At 39.4% G+C, this 25,169-nt stretch overlaps 1 protein-coding gene across 1 annotated transcript; it reads right to left on the reverse strand.

Moving 5' to 3' along the window:
* Positions 1–693: 693 nt before the first annotated feature.
* RAB38 (RAB38, member RAS oncogene family) lies at positions 694–23,444 on the reverse strand. The gene is given in 6 exon segments (XM_009819725.2): positions 694–846; positions 12,942–13,222; positions 21,055–21,316; position 22,551; positions 23,337–23,378; positions 23,380–23,444. Coding segments are annotated over 6 exon segments (804 nt in total).
* Between the last annotated feature and the right edge of the window lie 1,725 nt (positions 23,445–25,169).

Here is a 25,169-nt window from a genome sequence, read left to right on the forward strand (position 1 = left end):
CTTGCTTCACCTGAAGACAATGCTAACAACTATAAGAATTTATCTCTTCAGAAAGGGACAGCAAAAACTACATCAGGGGGTCAGTCTCACAAGCTGCATTCTTCTGGATAACTGAATGACATGGAAGATTGCTTCATGTTCAATCCTGCCACTTCATCCAGGAGACTGAATTTACAATGGGAAAATTTCATTGTGAACATTTTTGTTGCCTCTTTCTGAACAGCTATATTTTCATTGTCATCATCATTTTCCTCGTATGAAACAAGATCATTCAGGTGTGAGGGGTGACAAAAAGGTGTAATGGTGATGATTGCATGGTCAGGGTATTGAGAAGATAGGCTGGAGGACCAGTGGACAAGTAGAGTATTACTGCAGTCACATCACAAATATGAGCTTTGAGAAACGACATTGCAAAGAAATAGGTTTTGATATCACTGTTGGTGCTACCCAACTGGGAAAACACAGCCACCACCATGAGTCTTATTTGACCAGTAGCCAAAGACAGTTTTGAATAGTTGCTATCAATGAACAGCTCATAATAAATTTTAGCTGTCAAAAATTATGGAAAAAGTTAAGTACATTTCTGAGAAAATGGCAATCTGTTTATGGACAATCTGGGCAGACTGGGTACATTGGATAAAGTATACATTGTGAATCATAGTTGTTCAGCTCTTGTAATAGTCTGGAAGTCTCTTAGGATTTAAAGCAAGCTGAACAACTGACAATCTTGGAGGAATTCAAGTGTGGTTTTATAATATCTGGTTCAATAGACTGAACTGGATCACTCTCACTAGCAATTATGTGTTTCACCAAGCATCTGGAAGCTTCATTGATGTTTATATTTTCCTGCAAGTGAAGGAGAAAGAGAAGTTGATTAGTCAATATTAATTACACCATGCTGCATATTTCCTGCACATAATTAAACTTTTCTCTGGGCAACATCAAAAGTTTGCTTTCTGTAATAAACAGCTTTTAAAAATTGACTGTATTAAATAATTCTTACTGAAGTTCTTAAGTTTGGTTTTTTATATGTTATGATTCATATCTCCTTTAAATTATACACAGAGCTCACTTTAAATTGCCCCAACCTCCTGGTGATTTGATTGCTTCAATAAACTAAACAAACAAATGCCAGAGGGATGTTAAAGACAGAGGCCTGAAGTAATGCTCCAAAGTCCATATTTTACTGCTTGAATAATGGTTATTGTGATTTTCAAATTATTAATTACCTATCAGCAATTACAGCCATCAATAGCACTTATTTTTTAAAGGCTTTTCCAGAGTTTCGGGAAGACTTCTGTATACAATGCTCACAATGAAACCTGTGATGAACCAGATTCATTGAACAAATGATAGAATCTCAAGTTATTCATGAAACAGTAAAAAAGTTCTGTATCATTCAGAGTCCTCACTTACTTTTTGTTGAGGCTGAGTTAATTCCAATGTACTGCTTCAGAAGAGCTATATGACCGTTGGTTTCCTTTGTAAGACAGAAATCCTCACTCTAGGGGTTTAGAACAAAAGGCAAAGCACGTCTTTTTCGACATGTGCCTTATTTCAACAGCAAGTTTAACTTGCAACAACCCTTACTCTGTAGAATAAGCAAAGCTGAAACAGCCTGACCAGTGAGACACAGCTCAGCACAGCATATAAAATAAGCAGTAATACTGAGTAAGGAGGGTTTTTTTAATGACAGCCACCAATATGTTTGGAATGAAAAGTCAGGCTTTCTGGCATAAAAGACACTCTTGTAGTCTAACTATTGGCATTGATTACTTATTTTATATGACAGGAGACAGAAACCTCACTGTAGCATCAATCTTCTGGGAAATCATATCACACCCCCACATAGGTACGCATAGAAATGCATACAAATATATATGTATATATTTATGTATATGCATATACTCCTCTTGCTCCATAGAGATTATGTTTTTATTTGCAATCTAAGACTGACCCAGGTTTCCAAGCTGAACCTGGAACCTGTTGTACTGAGACCATAAACACCCAGGCACACAGCGCTGTGAAGTCAGCCTTCAGTAAATGCTCAGTATCAATGCAGCATTGTTAATAAAATAACCTGTAAAACTGAACATTTTTTTTGCATGTGCACATTCAAAAAAAGTCAGATTAGATGTTTAAGTGTGAAGGTCAGCTATAAAAGAAAGAAACCAAAGTACATGTGTGTGTTTCAGTAGAGATGGCACAATTATATGAAGATCAAAAGTTAAAGTAATGGATTCTGTGAGGCTGATTTCTAATCCCCTTGAAATCAATGGCAAAGCTCCACAAACTCCATTGACCACCCCTTTGCACCACAGTAAAGAGTTGAAATCTGGGGATCTAGCTGAAGAGGTTAATTAGTGCCAAGATTTCACAGGTTTCTTCAACTACACAAGTGAACTTAAATATTTGAAATTTGACCTGCAAAGAATATCAGTTGGTTGTAAAAAACCAAATCTTTAGAGAATCATTTACATACTAACCTCTGGAAAGTAATACAGAGCTGGGAATCAGCTCTGCACTAAGATGTTAAAATGTTACTGTATCACATGGCGCTCTCAGACCAGACAAGCAAATTCCTCAAGCATGCACCAAAAGTCTTTTTCAGAACACTGTGAAATTTTATTAGAAAAAATAGACGATGAAGAATATCTCTCAGTACTGCTTAGAAAGCTGAAGACAAAACAGGATTGTTAAATGCACAAAAACACACACGTAAAAATCTTTTGCATTGTGTTTTACTTTATTAATGGACAGATAAGCATTTCATTTACCCATGTGCTGCTTCTCTCTTAGGATGGCAGCATGCATTTTTTCAATAATGTCTTAGTGACAATCTAAGATTGTGCCCAAATCAATTAATGTTCAGAGGTATTAACAGAAACCCTCTTTGTCAGGGGCTTAAGACCAGCATTTTGTAAGAGTGGGAAAGGGAGAAGGAACCCAAGCCCACAAAAGCATGAAATTGGTATAGGTGGACATCCCTCATCCCCACTGGTGATGGATGAAGTCCATGTGCTAGACCTGAGCCTAAAAATTCAGAAGGAAAAAACAATGCTGTTTTACTTCAACCAGAACTCACACCAAAGTGAAATTGGATTATTAAACTTCTTTTTAAACCTCTATAGCTTTTTTTGGGGAAGAAAGCCAAATTTGAACATGCAAATATTGTTTTGATATAAAAAGTCATAATATTTAGGTTTGGAAATATGAAAATTAAAAGCTTCTCTTTTTCTGCATTGCTCTTTCTCCTTCTTAGTGAAATGATTTAACAAATTTGCCCCATATTCTTTATGTAATTAACTGCGTTTTGGATTGAGTTTGCTGTTTCCCTGGTAGGTGTCTGCCCAGATCTACTGAATATCTGTAAAGTGGGATTACTTTACAGTAAATTATTCTTGGCTCTGGCCATTCCACTTGAAAAGGCTTCTACTTTCAGTCCATGCCCACCTTCCTCTCTGCCAGGGCACCACCCCTTCAGATGCGCCTGCCGAAGTTTGTGACTGAACTCTTACTTCTTCAAACAAAATGTGCTGGTTTGCGTGGATTCACGATTCAAAGCATTTGCACCCATGCCATTAAAATTCTGCCTTTTGCTCTGTATGAGAGGAAAGGAATAAAAAGTCCTGTCCGTAGCGTGTGTTAGATCAGAGAGGCATTTTCTTATCCTGAACAATTGTATAAACTAAGCTGTGTGGATGAAAATTTCTGCTGGGGTACAATGGGAGCAAGAGAGGAAGGGTGACCCCGGCAGACAGCACGGTTGTTTCTGAGCTTGCGTCTAGCTCCAGCCTTCTCCCATAGTTCAGAGAACAACTGGTACGTGGTACGGATGAGAAGCGACATGTTAAGTCACTCACTGCAAGGAGCCTGTGCTCATGTCAACAAAGCAACTCCTGCTGTCCCAGCTCTTATGCCTTGACCACTTGCTTTCTGATGCTACTATTGTCTTTTGTAACAACCCAAATCCTATGGTGTCTACTCTGTGTCCCAGGCCTGTGGATCAGACATGGCTGTGTTCTGGTCTGTCTAATGAAATATTGATTTCTGCACCTCTCCTCCTACAGTGTGTTTTGCAAAAAAAAAAAAAAAAAAAAATAAAAAATCAATATTCTGCTAGGCAGCGAAGCAGCTGCAGACAGTAGAAGGTCATCTGCTATCCAAACACAGACACCCTGAGACCTGGTAATTTTAGAGAGCAGGAGGTGTTGAAAGGCAATCTAGGGAAGGGAAGAGAAAAAGGAGCAGGTGAAAATCCACCCAACAAATATAAAGAAACCAACAATCAGAGCATAAGGTTGGACAGAGAGGAATAATCCCAGACACCCTACTAATTGTACTGAAACATAGAAACAGCTCCAACTATGCCTAAAAATAAAATGAATTGTGTTTCAAAAAAGTAAGAAAATACAGGTGAGACAACAGTGTGAAACGATGTCTTTCAGTGGGTCTCTACGTTGAAATGCCTTAACTGTCATCTCACTTTTTTATTTCCCCTTTCCTTTCCTTTCCTTTCCTTTCCTTTCCTTTCCTTTCCTTTCCTTTCCTTTCCTTTCCTTTCCTTTCCTTTCCTTTCCTTTCCTTTCCTTTCCTTTCCTTTCCTTTCCTTTCCTTTCCTTTCCTTTCCTTTCCTTTCCTTTCCTTTCCTTTCCTTTCCTTTCCTTTCCTTTCCTTTCCTTTCCTTTCCTTCCTCGCCTCGCCTCGCCTCGCCTCGCCTCGCCTCGCCTCGCCTCGCCTCGCCTCGCCTTGCCTTCCCTTCCCTTCCCTTCCCCTGCCTTGCCTTGCCCTGCCTTCCCTTCCCTTCCCTTCCCTTCCCTTCCCTTCCCTTCCCTTCCCTTCCCTTCCCTTCCCTTCCCTTCCCTTCCCTTCCCTTCCCTTCCCTTCCCTTCCCTTCCCTTCCCTTCCCTTCCCTTCCCTTCCCTTCCCTTCCCTTCCCTTCCCTTCCCTTCCCTTCCCTTTCCCTGCTTCTCTCTCTTCTTCTCTTCTCTTCTCTTCTCTTCTCTTCTCTTCTCTTCTCTTCTCTTCTCTTCTCTTCTCTTCTCTTCTCTTCTCTTCTCTTCTCTTCTCTTCTCTTCTCTTCTCTTCTCTTCTCTTCTCTTCTCTTCTCTTCTCTTCTCTTCTCTTCTCTTCTCTTCTCTTCTCTTCTCTTCTCTTCTCTTCTCTCCTCTCCTCTCCTCTCCTCTCCTCTCCTCTCCCCTCCCCTCCCCTCCCCTCCCCTCCCCTCCCCTCCCCTCCCCTCCTCTCCTCTCCTCTCCTCTCCTCTCCTCTCCTCTCCTCTCCTCTCCTCTCCTCTCCTCTCCTCTCCTCTCCTCTTTCTTTTTTTGTTCTTACTAACTTCCTTTCATGTTCTGAGCAAATTCTTTAGGTCATACTGAGGGGCCTACTCTGCCTCCTTGATGGAGCCACTTCTGAACATCAAGAACTTCAGGGTTATCTTGACATGGTACTAGATGCACCTGTAGTGCTGTAGCTTGTTTCCCAGTCTGCTCTGAGGGCAGTTTTACCTTCACAGTTCTCCAAACACTGGGGAAGGTCTGTCTACCTATACTACTTTTAAGGCTGCTATTACTCAGCACTGCATCTTTGATGTGTTTATCTTCACAGCACCTTTCTGTGATAGCGAAGTGCTGCTATGGCCATTTATCAAATGGAGAAAGCAGAGGAAACTGCATGAAACCTGGTCTAGCACATGGTGTCTAGTTGGAAAGTGGGAGATGGCATAGTTTGAAGTCATCTCATGATGAGGTAGGAATGCAACACCTTTCTTTCCCAAGGCTTGTGGGAGAGTTTTTACTGCAAGACCAAAAAGGAAGGATCTTACCCATATTATGGTGCCTTTGTTGCTACCAATCCTCTCTCCCTCCTTTTGCTCTACTCACACTGACATCCTGATTTAGCATGCTAGCATTTCTTAAACCTTTCCCTGTGTTGTCCCTTTGCCCTGTCCCCTGAGATGCCTAACCCATTTTTGTGACTTTTGTGCCTCAGTAAGCCCCAGCACCTGAGAGACACTATCAGAGCCAGTGATGCGAGAACTAAGTTGTGAATCCAACCCTAAGCGATTTACCCTGCATCAACCTACCAACATCTGCCAGAGCGAGGACCTCAACCCAGCTGATGTGATGATGTCTGACTACTTGAGTCTGTCTTTCTCTTGACCCCATCAGGAAGGAATGCAAAAGTGAAAACCAGCACATGCTACTCTTTATTCTATTACCAAACAAAGCAAGGCAACAAAAATAACCCTGAGCAATCTCTGAAAGCCAGAAAGGAACACTGGAACACACAAATGAAGTTACAGTTTCCTTTGTAGGTCGATCTTCAAACGTATATTTGCAAAGGGCAGTTTTAGGGAAAGGATAGCAACTTGGGGCAGGGAAATAGAGCTGCATCATTTAAAACCTTTGAACCTATTGCTATAGGAAATAATGTCATAGTCTTGAAATGCAACAATTAATGGAAGGGAAAATAAATACATTATTGAATGTGTCTCAAAGCAGTACATAAGCTCAGCAAGCTTCTTTGCATTCTGGATTGCCTTCCCCCTTATCTGTCAGCTCTAATGCAGATGCAGAACATTAACATTTAGAGCATTCCATTTCAATATATGAAATAAATCCCTTCAGACTAGACTGGCTCTTAGCTCTTTACAGAAGAAAAAAGACCTTTGCTATTTTATGAGCCTGTCTCCCTTCCAAATGAAACTTTTTTTCTTTGCCATGCAGATATCTTAGATTTGTCTGCCTGGTTGTTTTCTGGTATAAAACTGCTCCCTTTCTATATTTGGGTAGTTTCTTTCTCTGACTGAATCTGATGCTTCTGAGTCTCACCTTGAAAGTCAGGGTGAAGAACAACATGTGTGCAGGCATAGCTACCTAACATGGGCACTTGGGGAGGTTTAAGCCAGCACGGCTTAGGGACATGACCATAGACTCTACTACTGGAGTTAAAGGACATCAACTTCCCTTAAGTAAACTTTTACAAATACTGAAATATTCAGGTATTAGATGGGAACCTAGTGAGAATCACAGAGTTTCCACATTTTATTTCTATAATGCACTAAAATCCAGGAGCAGGGATATGACTTTTGAGATGGTAGGGATTCCTTTCTCATAGGCCAAAGAGCAGTGATCAGCTGCATGACTTTGCTGATCCAAACCTAGAGTAATGAAACTATGGCCCAGTATCCTTTAAACAATGGTCCATCCTGTTCCCTCTCGTTCTCTTTGAAAGTCTTTTAGATGCAGGCATTTTAAAACAATCTGTTATTCATTTGTCTCCATACAATTTTTGTGATGGTTTTGCCCTCAGGTCATAGTTTTCCGTGAATTGGTTCTTGTCCCCAGGAAATGTAGATTCACGTATATGTCAGAAATGAAGAAAAAGTAATTCTGAAGAAAACAGCCATATACAGTGTTACACATCACTGTTAAACTGGTTCCCAAATACTCGCAACCAGATATTTCATGTTATTTGTGGCCTGAAAGACAGTTAGACACATAATAGAATATTGAAAAGGGGAAGAATATGTATTTCTTGTGCAAACAAGAATAATTTGTCCTATAAGAGTAATAACCTGCACTCCCCTGGAGCAAGGAATCTGAGGGAGTGGCTCCCCATGCTCCCTTAGCAGACCTCCCTTGGAAACTGCTGGCAGCAGAGTCTTATTAAGATGTGGTGCCGTACTGCTGTGGTTGTGTTTTCCTAGAAACACAACCATACCAGTTAAAAGCCATCCAGATGCATGAACATGAAATTCTCGCATATGAACTGCTGTAACTGCAACCCTGAGAACAAGATAATTTCTGTTATTGAATTCTTAGAGCTGGTTGGATATTCTGCAACAAAATTGTTGGAGTAAATGACTTCCAGAGGTCCCTTCCACCCTCAGTTCTGTGATTCTGTAAATTTCCAGCTTTTGGCCAGCACTAAAGAACATATTCCATAAAAGTGATCCAGAGAGCTATAGGACAGCTCTAATACCTGCAGGATGATCTGAAGCAAATCCTCTTCTTTTAATCACAGGAAACAAACTCTGCAGAGGATTCTGCACAGAGTGACTGCATACCTGAACTGAAAGCTTCTGTCTTAGGTGCCAGCTTCATTTCTTGGCTTATGGCAGAAGCCGGAATATTTTCTAAGGCTCTGTGTGGTGAGATCGGTTAGACATTTTTTTGAGCGAATTAAATACACAATGTAGGGAGCTACAGTTCCCTAACTGTGTCTGGCAATCTCAAATAGATTGCTTTGGTTTCAGTTATCAGATCAGCAGATTAGCTGTAGTGTGTCAGCCTAATTCAAATACATGTGCAAACCTTGTTTGTCTTTATGGAAATCGAAAACATGTATCCTGTTCCTCTGCAAGTCTATAGTATAGCTTATTTTTTCCAACATTCATAATAATTGTCCAGGCAGAAGACCTGAATAATTTGTGATTTAAAGAAGGGATAGTAGAGCTTGGTTCGTGCACAGAGCTCGCTGGTAAGATGAGCAGAATTGCTGTCCTTGCTTTATGAAGAAGAGGTTTTAAATCATGCAACTCTATTTCCCTGCCCCAAGTTGCTATCCTTTTGCTAAAACTGCCCTTTGCAACTATATGTTTGAAGGAGAACGACCTACAAAGCAAACTGTAACTTCATTTGTGTGTTCCAGTGTTCCTTTCTGGCTTTCAGAGATTGCTCAGGGTTATTTTTGTTGCCTTGCTTTGTTTGGTAATAGAATAAAGAGTAGCATGTGCTGATTTTCACTTTTGCATTCCTTCCTGATGGGGTCAAGAGAAAGACAGACTCAAGTAGTCAGACATCATCACATCAGCTGGGTTGAGGTCCTCGCTCTGGCAGATGTTGGCAGGGACTTGATGATCTTACAGGTCTTTTCCAACCTTAGTGATTCTGTGATTCTGTGAGAGGAGAGAGTGAAGGTCACCCCATAGACCAGTGGCAAAGAGGACTCCTGACTCCTAGTCCTACGTTTGGGCACTACGACACATTGTGGACTGCCTGTCAGACAAAAGCTGGAGAAGGGACATGTTATTATTCACCTTTCCTAGAGGAGAAAAGAGTCTATGACTTTTTCCTGGTCCAAATAGGATGTGTTCAAATAGCCCAGAGACTCAGTGCTCATTCAGTCTCCAGGCCACGATGCTCAGCAGACAAGGACCTGTGCGCTTAGCCTCGTTTCGTTAGGATCTGAAAAGCACAGCTACCAGCCCTTTTGGGCAATTTAGACAAAAATGAATGTCTTTTCACCTAATTCTGTATTGCTGGCAGCAGAATTACAGCAGGGAAAAGAGGAGCTCAGATATAATCACTGCACAGCTATGGTCAGTCGTAAGGTATTTCAAGGTATTTCTGAAGTAGGTATTTTCAAGCACATTTAGTTTTGCCTGACTTGTCTGTTTTGGTGCACAAATTCTGTTTGCATTAATGATAATAAGCTTGAAATTGCTGCTTCTCTAATCCAAGCCAAAAGCTCACCTCTTTGAACTAGTAATGGTGGTGAAAACAGTTTAAAGGCTTAGAAATGTGAGTGGAGCTCTCAGTTACTCTGGCCACATGCTGGATAATTAAATGTGTGACAGGAAGGAGACATTTCCTTCCTTTAAAGAAATGCATCTTTCACAATAGTTGTGGTAATGAAATTTATTAAAGAATTTACTATTAAAGGCTATTTTGTGACTATCTGGGTATGTGTCTTTTAGACTGCCATCAATATGAACAAACCAAATAACCATAGGTAAAAGAGACGAGGATCTCCACTGGATATATGGCGATATGTGTAACTTATGAGTACACTGCACTGTGCTGTTGCCCCACAAGGCCCTTCTTAAACGTCAAACCATCACAACAAGTTCTTCTGTCTTCGTAGGGAGCAGAAGATTGGAACAAGCTGAGTATTTCCTTTGGATTAGTGTAAGAATCAAAACTAATACATGGGACTGCATCAGGTGGCTCAAATGTTTTATATTGAAAATGTTAGCCTAAGAAAACCAGCACCAGGGAATAATGTAGTGATGGTTTTTGGTGTAATCTGCCAGTGCAACAGACAAAAATTTCAAACCATTGCCAGCTTGAAATATGGTAGGTACATACATAGCATGATACTTTCTGCAAGGCAACCAGAACTAAAAGATGTATTTTTACAAATAATCACCTTTGTTTTTCCAAAGTGCATAAATCATATTTAGTTTGCTCTGAAGGCTATAACATTTCCAAGCACATCTCCAGAAAACCTCTGGAGATCTAATTATTCCAGGATACCACAAAAAAGAGTTATTACTTATTTGAACTGCTAAAACTGCTAGCTGCAATATGATGACTTCTCTGTCAGTGTTATTCTGCTTCAGAAAATAGTTTCTACTCTCTATAGCAACCATAGCTAGGTTTTTATTTTCCCCAGATCTGAGTTCAATTATTTAATATGCCCTAGGCTGAAAGAATACCAGATACATGTTACATCCAATATTTTAAAATAGTAGTAATAATAACTTTGGTTTAGGAAAAATGTGTAGCTTTTAGTTCAGAACTTGGACCAAGTGAGGAAATTATTCTGATCTAACTTAACCTAAATGTTGTGATTCTACTGTCTTTAGTGGAATTATTCTTCTCTGCATCATTTTAAAGTCAGGATCCTCCAACTCTGGGTGGAAATCAGGTGTGGAGATTTCAGAATAACAGATCCTAGCCCTTAGTCTATAGCAGCAGAGAACAGTCTGATAAGAGAGTCACATGTCCTTGACTCTCACTGTTCCCTTCACAATGGCTTTTGAAGACAAGACTTGTCATAGCTGGATTTCTTTCTATTCTTACACGATTGCACTTGTAACCTGAGGACTACTTGGGTTTCTGAGTTAAATAAAGTAAGAAAAATCTAGATATTTCCTTTATTTAAAATAACTCTTAATTCTATGTGGCTTAGAAAAACTTGGCCTGAATTTTCCTTTGTTGTGACTTTTTTAAACTTTAATTGCCCTTTACACTCCTATAGTTCTGCCAAAGACTGACTCCATCATCATGGTAAAACCCCTCTCTTGCCTTTGAAATTGTTTGTACATTCATTCTTTGCCATGACCTGCAATGGCCCTTGGCACAATAAATGTGGTTGTTCTTTTTAAGAGGTGGACAGGTGCTTGCTGGAGACTGATGTATGGAATTCATGGAACAGATTCCTTTCTCATAGGCCAAAGAGCAGTGACCAGCTGCATGACTTTGCTGATCCAAACCTAGAATAATGAAACCATGGCCCTGTATCCTTTAAACAATTGTCCATCCTGTTCCCTCTCGTTCTCTTTGAAAGTCTTTTAGATGCAGGCATTTTAAAACAATCTGTTACTCATTTCTCTCCACATAATTTTTGTGATGCTATTTTTTGAACATGTAGTTCTTGTACAAATAAGAATAATTTGTCCTATAATAACCCCCTCAACCCTCCACATCTTCTTCTTGAAGCTCCTATACCAAAGGCTTTGCTCTCTAGATTTTCTTTTTTTTGCGGAATAATTAGCTTTCTGCCATAATTATCGTGAAGAAGCTAATGTAAGAGATCTTGGCCTCTTTCTTAACCAGAAGTTTGCTTATCCTAGAGACGAACACTGGATTCTGGTGGTCTCATCCAGCACAAATCAGCAGAGAACCACAGACCTGAATTCAAACTAGGTCCTGCACATGCAGGAATGAGAAGTACCCTCTTCGTAGAGCAAGATAATTTACACACTGACCTAAACTAAAATGTCTCCCTAAAAATAACATTTTGAAGAAACAGTGACTAGTTTTGAGACACATTTGGTAGGAAAGCAAAGACACTGACCACAAAGACATCTCAGCCCAGAGCTCATGCAATGGTTGAGGCAGAGAAGGACATGCTGTTCATCACCTGTTGTTACTTCTGCTGATTACAAGCAAGACTTCTTTTAAACATTAATGCTTAAAGGAGTCAAGACCAGAGAAGTAAAATACAAGTATACACTCCAGAGGTTCTTAAGTAACTTTCATAAAGTGCTTAAAAGAAATTATACAATGGAACATTTTGGTTTTCAGTCTACTAACAATCTAGGTCAAACCAGAGCCAAACTGTTTACATTTAAAACATCCAAACGTTCCCCAGAGCTGCTAATGATGACACCAGCTTTCATAATCGGAAAATACAAAAATACAATATCCATTGAGCGGTTGTGTTCAAATCAATAATTCACATGCCAGCTCTCTAAATCTTGCATGCACTGAGATTATCTGAGAAATCCCAAATTGAAATACAGGACCATTGCACCTTGGGCCTTTATACTCTGAAAGTCCTAGTGCCCTTTCTGATTATTATCTCCGTTTTCTTATAGGCACCCAGGAATTCTGTACCAAGGCAAGGAATTGAACCTCAGAGCAGCTCATTCAGCATTTTGACCACTGAACTTTCATTCCTCCCCAGATATGTGATTTTTTTGAAAAGGCTTTTGAGAATGAGAGCTTATAACAGTAAGCATCATACAAGCACTACAGTAGACTGACTTTTTTTCTGGAATCTAACACAATAAAGCTATTGTCTCAAATCAGCATTTCTCAGGCAAAATGGTTATATAGATATTTAGAGATAATATTCACTGTTAAGAATTATAAAAAATATCCTCATATAATTCATAAGAGTTAGCTTTTGTGCCTTGCCAAAGGTCATCTTCCTCCCCAGGCTATTATGCAGTAAGTTGTTGGCCAGTTATATAGTTTACTGCTGGCCTATCGTATTAGAGCAGCTGCATTTCAGAATGTTGCATATAATTTGTTTTGCAATAAAAGGCCTAAAAGAAATAGAAATGTATTAATTTAGAAATTCACCTTTAATAAATTGAACCAAGAGAGGAGCTTTGCAAGGTACACACTTCTACCAAGTGAACTATTTTAGGAACCACTTTCTCTGTACTTGGAGAAACATTTAAAAAGAAATGGAAACATTACCTTGGCTGATGTTTCGAACCAGCCCACAAACCCATTCTCTTTGCAGAACTGATCCATCTTGATGCCGTTGTTCATAAGAACATCTATTCCCTGGTCGCATTTATTTGCTAAGAGGACTGTTGGCACAGGTTTGCCATTTGGAAGAACCAGCTTAGAGTCCAAATCCTCTTTCCATTTTGTCACCGCTTCAAATGTTGCAGGTCTTGTAACATCAAAGACAATAAATGCCCCCATGGCCTCTCTGTAATATACCCTGGTCATGTTTCCAAATCTTTCCTGACCTGTGATGAAGAAAGTAGGAGGGGAAAAAAAAACACCACCTTGTAAAAATCACTGCTTCCAATCTAGGTCAATATTTCACATAGCAGGTTTTCTGAGAGAACATTACTGAAGGTAGGACTTCATTTTGTTAGACTCTGGAAAGCTACTCTTTGTCTAAATAATGGTAAGTATCATGCTAGACTCATTTGTATGAAAATACAAAAGAGTATAGCATGAAAAAGGAGTTTTAAAGCAAACATCCAAGGACATTTAATATCTTTATGACAAGCTTGAACTTCAGCGTACAGTCTTATTAAGCTGCCAGATTTCTAGGTCTGTGGACAGTACCAAAGGTCTTGGTGTATGTTATAGGACTTTAAACAGGAGTAACAAAAAATCTAAGTACCAGATTGAAAGCTCTTTGATACTATGGTATTTTGTGAAAAACATCTGACACAATTTATCTGCTCATGCATGAAGAGGATCCTGCATATTATCATGCAAGCGATAATAATCAACAGTAACATCATTAAGCTCTGAAGCCATACCAGGCATTAGAGTCATTATGATTTTAATTTTACTAGCAAACTAAAACACAGAGGTGAGAAAGGTGAATTTAAAGCCTTACAAACATGGAAAGTGTTCTAAGAAATAGCACAGCAGTAGCAATATGAAGAGATGTATTGCTCCAGTGAAAAGATCTGCAAGGAGACATTTCACACTAGATCTGTTCAGAAGCTTTATGGTTTTATTTGCAGAATTCAAAGTGTTTTCTGGGAAGTTATTTACAGTATTTGTTGTGAGCTAACAGTATATTATTATATTCAAACATGGACATTCATAAATATCTATCATTTTGTATGATTAACAGTGTAAAGATTAACACACTTCATGTCAGGATGTGGTACATTGATCAGCTGTGAGTTTGTTAATATATACGCTGTTCTCATGGGAACTTTGAAAAAATGTTTCCAAGAATGGAAATAAATTACACAGAATTTTTCTTGAAGTGAAAAAACAGAATTTCCATTGATCTCTACTGCTGAGCTGTGATCAGAAAAAGAAGAATTAGAAATTCCTGAAACATCTCAAGACAACAGCAGTCTTTAAGCAAGACAACTCTTGTATTTAACCATATGTTTCCAGAGCTGAGAAAAGGTGCTATGAAAATAGACAACATTCAATGGAAACCTGTTTCTAGCCTTGTTCTCTCAATGTGCGTAATTTTGAGTAGGTTAGGAAGACCAGAAGATTGGCAGTCTGCCTCTGACCCTAGGAAGGTTACCTGTGGAGGTTTTATCTGATGGTGCTGTCAGATGTAAGGCTGGGTTGAGAACTGAAGAGTGCTGGTTACTGGACTTTTACACCATGCAGTTTCATTTAATGGAAATAACACTGAACACACTTATGGGGTCAACACCATCTGTTTGCGATGTTTATCTTTGGTTTTATGCACTAGCTGTTGCAGCAAGGAGAAAGTCATTCACATGATACAGAAACCAAAGTGGATGTCTGTCTTCTCCAAATTCCTGTTAGATTTTTTTTACCTTAAACAAACACTGCATGCCATTGATAAAGCAAGATAGAAGTATACCATTTCTGGGAAATAAGAGGTCATTGAAAATTCCTTATGGCTATGTTTTACTAAAATGTCTTATGATTCCTATCAGTGGGCTAATCAGATGAATGGCTAAATCATGTGCTATTCAATAATCTCCTTGTTGAGCAATTTTTTTTTCATCTGCAAGAAGGTGCCTTCAAACAAAAGTCAAGGTCAGATTAGAAATTTAACAGTGAGGCAAGCAGCAACATATACAATTAGATTGTGATGCATATTGTATTTCAGGGATACTTAATACTTCTCATGCAAAGTCCTTGAGATGCTTGCACTGTAGATGAGATGTAGATGATGTAAGAACAGCTAAACTCGGGCCTTACACATATTTATTGGGACACAGATCTCTTAGATAGGTGGGACATGTTGTCATAGAACATGAACTAAATTATTAATTTGCAGCATAAAATAATTCATCACAAACGAAGTTATTAGAGGAATAAAAGGCTATTCTGATGTGATCTTCTGGCTAGTAGTGGCCCACAAAGTTCTGACAAATGGTGTGACACTGATTCCTCCCCCTGCTTCCAGCTGCTTTTGCAGATACCTGGGTTTCACACTGCACAGAAAAGCCACTGTGTTTGTAAAAGCAGGTTTATGCAGGAGGACAGAGCTCACCAATTTCCATTATCAATCACGTCAAAGAAAGAGAAAGAATGGAGCTGCTGGCTGAATAAAGTGCCTGAACCCTTTCTGAAGTGGCCTTTTTCCCCATCAGTTGCAATTACTATATGGACATACTTGGCATAAAGACATTATGCAACTTTGAATGGAAAAAAAGGTGGTTTGTAAACCACAGACTTTTAGGTTTTTGTCATTTGCATAATGGCTTTACTTTTATTTAATTTACATTGTGAAAGAAGTGATCTCTAGTGTTTGCATTGTGCTTGGAGAGCTAAATATTGTGTCTAAGGATCCAGGAGGACTCTTTTTTCCAAACATTCTCCCTTATGTCAACAAATACCTATCTTAATAGATGAGGTTCCTAAAACTTTTCCATTTAGCAGAATTACTTATGAACATAGACACTGTTTGATGTATTAAAGGTGTCAGAATCTGGCCTTAGGTTTTCAGCAACACAATGGCTTAAGCACTAATTAGGCTAGAAAATAGATCAGCATTAGGTATTCAGTGGTATCTCACAGGCAGCCTTGAACATTAGAATCTGCTTTATTGCAAAGGAATTGGGGAAGATGGGTTTTGCTTTTCCTTGGAAGGGTCAAAAACTTGTGAAGTGTTTGTTTGATCTGGCCCATTGTACTTTACTGCATCCCTTGCAAGACCACTGGCATCTGGCATCAAACCGCATGGGTCAGATGGCCTTTGCCTGCTGGGACGGTGCTTTACGTTGGGATTCATCAGCCTTAATTCAGGTTCCAAAAAATTAACTGGGTGTATCTAAGATTAGGGTCCCTTTGTAGTCAGAAACTGAGAAGAGATATCGAGAGGGCATCTTCTCAGCAAGGACAAACATTTAAGAGTGGTCACATAAGTTTCATTATGGAGGTATTTAATCTCTACCCTCAACCCCCTGACAAGCCCAATTTGAAGTGAAGCCAGTGAGACCAAGGTGCCAAAACAAGGAGATTTCCATTAAAGAGAATCACTCTTTGTCTGAATAGCACCTGCCTGCACATTTATCCTAATCTCAGTGGCACCTCTGCAGCAGGGAAAGGTATCATTTCATGGGTTTAAAGCAATCAACAGCTGAATCTGCATAGTTTAAAAAATGCACCCCACATAAATTTGCCAGCATGACTTGTACAGAAATCTACAATTTCCATTAACCATTATCTCTGATAAAGTTATAAAAACTAATGATAAAGTACTAAAACTCAGATAATTCCCACCATCTTGCCCACAGTATCTGAAACAAAGTGCAAGATAAAAATTGATTAAAACTGCCTAATGCTGAGTTTTACAATGGGTTTTACTTCTTGCCACCATCCCTCATCCTAACAGGAAAAAGCTTCTGGGAAGACCGTGCTTTGCAGAGGGCCTTTAGCCAACACTGAGAAGCTGGAAATTGTGGAAATTTAAACATTTTTTGCCTTTCAATTCCAAATAACTTCCAGAATTTTCACCCCTGAATTCAACTCATTGTCTTTATGGATTGAAACTTAAACCAGCCTTGAGATGGTGTTCACCCCCCCAGAATATGGAAAAGCAGGCTGCCAGCAGGATCAGGCCCACGGATCCAACCACAAATCTATGCTGAAATAAACCCATAACAGCAAGGGACTTATTTCTGTTTGCAGAACAGTAATTTCAAGGTAACTCAGCCTAGAAATCACCATGACTATCTTATTTATGCATATGTACTGCAATGCTTAGCATCCACTAAAAGCCTAAACCGCTGAGGTTGTGCTGTGCCCAGCAGTAGTCAATGGTCCTTTTACTCCTTCTGGAGCATAATAGTCTTAAAAACTTTACAACTGCAGAGATATTTGCCTGTATCTGTGCAAAGACTGCTGTTTCCAAAGGTGAAAGTTGCAGGGAAAGGCAAAGAAACTCTTCTTTCACCACTGGTGTGGTGTGGATGTCTCCAATGCATTGGTCCAACTCTTTATGAGATGAGATCCAGCCTTATAAAAGCAAACCAACATATTTTTAGTAGCAATGAATAATCCAGCCCACACATACGCAGCAGGAGGGATAACGGTGATGCTGACACAGCTGTGAAAAAGTAGCAGAGGAGGGGGAAGGCTCTGAAGTGCTTCTCTCTGCCCTCCGCTGCGCTCACAGAGCTGCTCCCTGCAGTAAATCTGCAGCTGAAACTGGTCTTCAGTCTCAGGGCTGTGTGGACATGAAACACGGAGAGTGGCACTGAGAGCAGCCTTGCAGAGAAGTGAAGAGCAAATACACCCGAATACTGTCTGCAATAGTCGGTTTCTTCAAACGCGGTCCCAGCTCGCATCTGCAGGGCCACCCCCACCACAGCAGCCTTGTTCATAATATGATTAAGAGTTGCTTTTAAAGCTTTCCTTCTAACTATCTGTTCATGAATTTAAAGGACACTCACACAGAGGCAGCAGAAAAGATAAGGAAATAAAAAAAAATTGACTGATGAGCGAGATTTAAAGATGTGTGACACAGCAGTAAAGGTGATGACACACTTTAATGTGAACACCAAAACTGAGAATTTGGGACATTCAGTGCAGTAAAATGGAACTGTTGGTAGGAAATTAAAGACAAGGAGAATTTTACCATGTATATCTCCTCCCACACACAATAGTGAAAATTCAGTCACTTGAAACTTTCGTCACTTCCCTGGATCAGACATAAATTCATACATTTTAATGCCAGTGTGTTGTTACAGATATCATCATAAACCATGAAGTTTTGTCCAATTATTCCTGTTTAACACCTGTAGCTTCAGGAATAGATTATCTGTTAAAAAACCCCAAGTCTTAATGTAATAATATGTGATGCAGAACCTACCTTATCCCTGAATCATTTTTTCTAATGCTTAGTTATCCTTATTGCTCAGCGTTTATCTCTCATCTGAATAAATGCAGTTTCAGCATTTAGCTGTTAGATCTTATTATAGTTTTGCTTACCAAATTAAAGAATACAGAAAAATATGTTACAGAAATATAAACTACATTTAACTATGAAATGAGATGGTACCAGATGAACCACATTTGCTGCTTCTTCTTATGTCTGTAAGGGTAAACAAGGGTAAACTGCTTGGTCCTGCCATGGCTGGAGTGTGTCACTCCTCCCGTGAAATCACCAGGTATGTAAATACTAATAATATAGATACTAATAATATAGATACTAATAGATACTAATAATATAGATAAGCTTGATAGTAGTTTTGTTTAAAACATATTTGAGAAAATTATTTCTAGGTTATTAAACAATTTATTACCCACTGATCCACATGGTGAAGTGCAAGGAAGAGTACACATTACGCCTAGTAGTAAGTTCACTGGCTGTATAATGGAGGGGGAGGAGAGGATGTAAGAGCTAAAATGACACCTGTGTCTGACACACAGACATATATACATTTATATTCATATATAAATCCTGAGAGGAAACGTTATTGATACATTTGCAGTATTTGCTTCAATTCAAGTTCTCCTGCATGCTACGCCAACATCCTTCATCTTGGTTAGAGACCAAAAAGTTACTGCTTTACCCCCAAAAGCTGAACATAACCTAATAACAGAGATTCAACAAAAAGAGAGAGGATGTTCTGAGACCAGAGATTTTATTTTCCTCTCTCTTATCCTCACATATTTGTGTTTTGCAAGTGGTGATATATGACCAGCCTCAGCCAGGATAATGCACTTCCATTCCCTCCGTATTTCCAATCAGTTTTACTTTGCTTTCACTTTTAAACAACTTTTTTCTCACCAGCCTTATTCATGATAACTTCTAAGCCAGCACCACCCTGATCCGAATTCAGTGTGTTGCTTACAGAACTTTTCTATGTACAGCCATCAACAGCTAAAGCTCCTTACACAGAAGTCATTAAGACTGAGACAGCAACTCTTTTTATTACCAGCCACTGTCTTGACCTTCACAGAGATGCTTTGAATTGAGCAATTCATATGAAATTTAGTACTATGCTGTAATTCTCTCTGTCATGTGTGATAACTCAGAAAGCATGCTAGTCATTCAGTACTACAACTTGGTGTAATTGCTTCTGCAGCCTGACAGAAAGCTACATCATATGATCCGCCAGCACATGATTAGTGGTGTAATGAATCTCTGAAACAAGGCATGCAAATACATTCTTTAAGTCTCTGATGCACTCAGAATTTACTATTAAATGCTTTTCCTCATGCAGAAAAGTTTTGCTGGGTGTGTATGTATTTATGGTTATAATCAGTCACTGGTAAGCAATAAAAGCAATGCTTTTCCCATTATTCTAACTTCTAATTAAGAAAACTGAGCATGTATGTGTTTAATATCATAAAACCACAAGAACTATACTGACGTGTAAAAAAGCTGGGGTTCTGCATGGTTTGCATAAAGCAGTGCTGTTGCATAAGTTTTAGTCCCTTGGTGCCAAATTCAGAGCTCAGACATGAGGCAGCTAAGTGCAGAAGAAAGGCACTCCCTCCACCGATAAGAATGTCAAGAATTTTCTCATTTCGCTCGTTTTACTCAGTGCTGTTCCAGACTAGATCACTGAACCCACAGCTCAGGCCACAGGCTGGCACAGTTACCTAACAGCTGATATAATTTTCACCTCTATTCCCTACTTAACAAATGTTACTTCTTAATTTAATCAAGTTTTGAAAACGCCCTCCTTTTTGCTGTAAGCTATTGTGTTATAGATGTACTTGGCTTCCTACATACACTAAATGAAAAATGATTACTTACAGCATGTGAAATATGCCATCAAGATAAACTTATTTTGTGGCCTGAATAAAAATGATTAATTCCTAGTAACGGGGGTGGCAAAAATAAAAAGTTGTGGTTTTAATTGGAAGCCAAATATAAAAAATCTGAAGCACTGACAGCAACAATGTCAAATTCTGTGGTTTTTAATGATGTAAGCATGCAAGGATAGCTGGACTTCTTTATTCTTTTTCTCCCGGCACAGAGTAAATTATCTGTTGTTGCTTGATGTTGGAATAAGGACAAGTAAACATGAGTAAATACAGTTTTAACAACCAGGATTATTGCCAAATAGAAACACTTCTCTTTTCAAAGCATGTCAGAAGTTGTTTACATTTCATTGGGCTGGAGGAAGGAAGGTAGGCGAGAGAGGAAGGAAAGGAAGAAGGAAGGTATTTTGATAAAGTAACTCAGTGATACTTTTTCCTTATTTCTTAAACTATAAAAATAATTTTAACCATCTTATTGAATCCCTCACCTCTTGCACCAAATTAAATAGATGTAACAGGAAATTCTTGTTACTCTCCCTCCCATCACAGAGATCTGGTAGTCTAATGAGGCAAACTAAACAGCGGCAGCTGCAGGGGAAGAGTTGGGGCATTTGGAGAGAGGGACCCGTGTCCCCGCACGTGTCTAAGGGCTTGGGAGAAAAATCAGACAGGGCAGGTTTCACTCTCACACCCCTTGCTTGGGGGTCTGCTGGCTTTAGGGAAACTCCAAAATTTCAATCTGCCCTTAAAGTTTTCTCTCCTCGATCTCCTGTCCCCCACCATGTAGGCACTGGTAGTTGCCAACTTAAAGATTAGTACAAATGAATTTGGGTCTATATTTTGTATTGTCTCTGGATGAGTTATGGAGCAAAGGGTTCTCCTCTGTACTCACCCGCAATATCCCAGAGCTGCAGCCGTACCACGGTCTCAGCATCCCAGCTCAGCACCTTCAAGGCAAAGTCCACCCCGATGGTGGCCCGGTAGTGGGGGGAGAAGTTCTGGTGGACATAACGTTTGATGATGCTGGTTTTGCCCACTCCCAGGTCCCCAATCACCAGCAGCTTGTAGAGGTGCTCCTTCTGATTGTTCTTCTGCATCTTTCCTGTGGCTGCGGCTGCTCCCTGCGAACTGATTGCATGCTCTGCCCAAGGAATCTTGCCAGCCCGAGGGGGAGAGAGGGAGTGAGGAGCCGGGGAGGGAAGGAGAGAAGGTAGGTGGAGGCTCTTTCCCTTTGTATGGAAGCAGGATCACCAGATCCAGCAGGCAGTCCTGCTGGGAGATGAAGTAAGCAAGGGACTGGGGGAAGAAAGTCTCCCAGAAAGTTTTGTGCGTACGTGTGTAAATGTCAGCACGAGGTGTGTCTGGGATTAGCCTCGCTGCTAAAGACTTTGCAGGAAAACTCATGCAACAGTCCTGTTCCCTGTTTCTCTGCCCTCCACTGCACTCACAGAGCTGCTCCCTGCAGCTGGAAGGACAGTGTTTCTGTTGTGCACTGGTTTTACACACTTTTTTTTAATCCCTTTTTAATCTTCTTGGTGATAATTTATCACCCTATGCTTGTTTCCAAACGTCTTTAAAATGCCAGTCTCCTTTCAGAGGTTTCACGCCTACATTAAAGTGCAAAAATTAAACCAGTGTGACTTTAACTTTGGTGTGAGTTGCTTTTAATCAATGTAAGTCAGTGTGAATGCAGTTATATCACTAGAAGTGGCAGTTACAGCAATATAAAGCATCTTGACATGTGTCCACACTAGGAGGGCTGTATGAATTTAATTATAACAGATACATTTTTTAATTTTCATTAACATAATTGTGATTGTCTCTGTACCTATAAGCATGCTCACATCTGCTGAATGCAGCACACAGCTCATGCTTTGTTTTTTTCGTACAACTGGACTCTAAAATGCAAAAAATCCAGATTTATCCCATGACTCCAATAATCAGAAGTTATGAAAGCAAAACAGCATTCGAGCATATGAATGCCAGTGACTCAAGGGTCCTCTGTTTTCCAAAGTAAGGGATATCAAACTTGCAAACAATTGAACACATTTGAATAAATCATTCCACTGAGATGATTGACCCTGTATTTTAGACAAAGAACACAGTGACAGCTTCAACTTGCAGCTTAGCTGGAGACCCCTATCCATTGCCTAGAGGTGTTTGATACCTTTAACAGTTTTGATAGCAAACCCCCAGAATTTTAATATTGTGTGAAACTCATCATGAACGTTTTTTACATTTATTGATGATCTTGATAAAATGAAAACACATTTTACACTTATTGAAATATTATTTGATGGAGTTCTTACCCAAATGTGCACTGAAATGGCATTAAAAACTTGTCATCTATCCAAAAAGCTGGATTTTAGTAGACAAAGATTCCAGAACACTTGTTATGCAATCTTTTATAATCAGTCTTTAAACTCAAACTTTAAAGTTTGTGTATATACACACACACAAAGTGGAAATGGGTAATTTGAGGAAAAAAATGTCGTCTTTTCCTTTAAACTTTTTATTTTTAATAAGAGGCCTTTTTTCAATAAGATAAATTCTCTTTCCAAAAACAAGCTGTCATTTGTGTCCTTCTGTTTGGAGAGAAAATTTTCAAAGGCTTAGCCTTGTTAGCTATGAACATCATAAAAGACTACAATTTGAGAAGCAAACCAGTTCACTCCAATCAGTTACTATCTTTGCATATTCAAGCTTATTATTGTTGCTACTGGTAGTGTACGGTCTGTGAATCTTACCTTCACAGCACTGCTGGTTTTGGAGAGGATCCAATACCCAAGCACTTCTAAGCACTCACAATTCCCCTCTAAACTTGAAGTTTTCTCATTTTAGAGATTATAAAAAACAGGCTGAGAGGGTTTAGCAATTTAGGAAATGACAAAATTGGTGTTTTGGATGAGGTTGAAATTGCATCTGATCTTTTATCTTTCTTTGATGATGGCCAATGCTCAGAAGAAGACTATTGTGAGCAGATATTAGGTTACTAGAGGTCTTAGGCTATTAGTAGGTGTAGCTAGAGATTGGCTTACACCCAGAAGCATGAGGCTTTACCTCTCTTCCAAAGTTTTTGTTAGCATTAGCTATAATAGCTCTGGATAATCGTGTTATTTGTTTAAGTTTCCAATCTTTCTTTGAACCTGGCTAAATTCTTGGCCCCAGCAACACCCTGGTACAACGAGCTCCTCGTAGGTCTAATCAAGCTATCCCTACCAGGGATGGTGGTAGGGCTACAAGCGAGGTGTTTAGCAAGGTGTTCAGATGTGGGGTGAGCATGTAGGAGGCTTCAGTGCATTTAGAGAGATGATTCTCTGAGCTAAAGTGAGGCGTGGACTGAAGCGTCTTGCTGAGTGAAACTGTACCCAGATTTCCTAACCCCATGGTGAATTGGCTTTTATAGAAACCATCTGCTGAATGCTCCTGAGGCGGGATAAGGCCCTCAGCCCTGCCTTGCTCCACTTTTTTGGAGGACTGTTCACACGTCCTGAGCTATGTCTGTACTGGTTTGGCTTCATTGCTGTCTGAAGGCATTGGGGCAGGGAGGTGTGGACGTACTGCTCATTTGCAGCTCTGCTGCAGGAGCAGTAAGCACTGTCATGGGGGAAGGCAAATAATTTGGGCTGGTCATGCTTTTAGCGAGCACTGCAAGACTTGTCTGAGAATGCCAGCTGATCCCTTCGGGCACACAACCAGTTTACTCTGAGTCAATGATTTGCTGCAGGCAGAGGCGTCCAGGGAAGCGCACTTAGCCTGGAGCTGATGCAATGCAATCTGTCTTAGCTGAGACCACAGTTAGGGGCAGTTAATATAAACCATATTAGCTTCCATTTGCCAGCCACAGGTAGGTAATTAGCAAGCCTCAGCTGACACGGAGTAACTTGTTAAGCTGGGAGTACAAGATGGTGTCTCTGAGCCTTCATTCTGCTGCTTCAGGTCCTTCAACAATGTCTGGGCAAGAAGAGCATGTAAACATGTCATCAATTTAGTTGATATTTCAGTGTTTATATTTTGGTTGTCTGTGTTTTCTCTGGTAAAGACATACATTTTAAACTTTATTAAATCAATGTACATAATAATTGAAATTCCACATGACATTGTGTATATCTATGCTGTTTTATTTTTGTATTCCCTGCCTATCCACTATGCTGTTTTCCACAATAGTGTCATCCAATGCTCTGCTATCTCTATTTTAATACCTACACTAATATTAATAGAGTGTATTAACACTCTACTTTATTTGGCAGGAATTGATACAAACTCTACACATCTCCATTGTAAATAATAACATTTAAGAAAATTCCATCAAATTAAGGCATTACAGACTGTGTTGGCCACAGCATAAAAGTGAAACTCATTTTACAGTGATAATTTTCAGGAATTTCTCACTATTTCTCTGTCATTAGTAGAGATCTTTTTCTTTGAGAGAAGTGATAAAATTGAAGATGCAATTACATTGACAGGAATCAAGGACAGCATAACTGCATCCTGGATTTTATCACTCGTCTTTGTGTGGCATATACCACAGAAAGGGACGTCTATCCTGACTGAACACCATGGTTGTTACCAACATACCTTTTAAAAATGACAATGATGTTGTTTGAGATATTGAAACCATGAGGTAATAGTTTTTGTCCAAGGAAACACATTCAGATTATTAGAAAAGTATATACTTAAAGGATTGCCATCTAATCACCTAGGGCTTTTAGATCACAGCTATTAATGTTATACCTGGTAGCTTTGAGTGTCTTGAATGGATTTGCCTATGCCATCATATTGATCTTACTGAATATGGTATAATATAAATGACACCATAATCCAGAGAAATGCTAAATTAACATCAGTGTGTGTGTGTGTATGCATACATATGTATGCATACACACACACACACACAAATTAATATGATAGATTAGAAGATTATTTTATGTCCTGCTTTAAAAAAAATACAAAACATTGACATTCTACAGTTTTTTGCCAGACTTCTGTGTCCCAGTTAATCCTGGG

The sequence above is a fragment of the Gavia stellata genome, chromosome 1, assembly GCF_030936135.1.
Source record: "Gavia stellata isolate bGavSte3 chromosome 1, bGavSte3.hap2, whole genome shotgun sequence".
Lineage (NCBI taxonomy): Eukaryota > Metazoa > Chordata > Aves > Gaviiformes > Gaviidae > Gavia > Gavia stellata.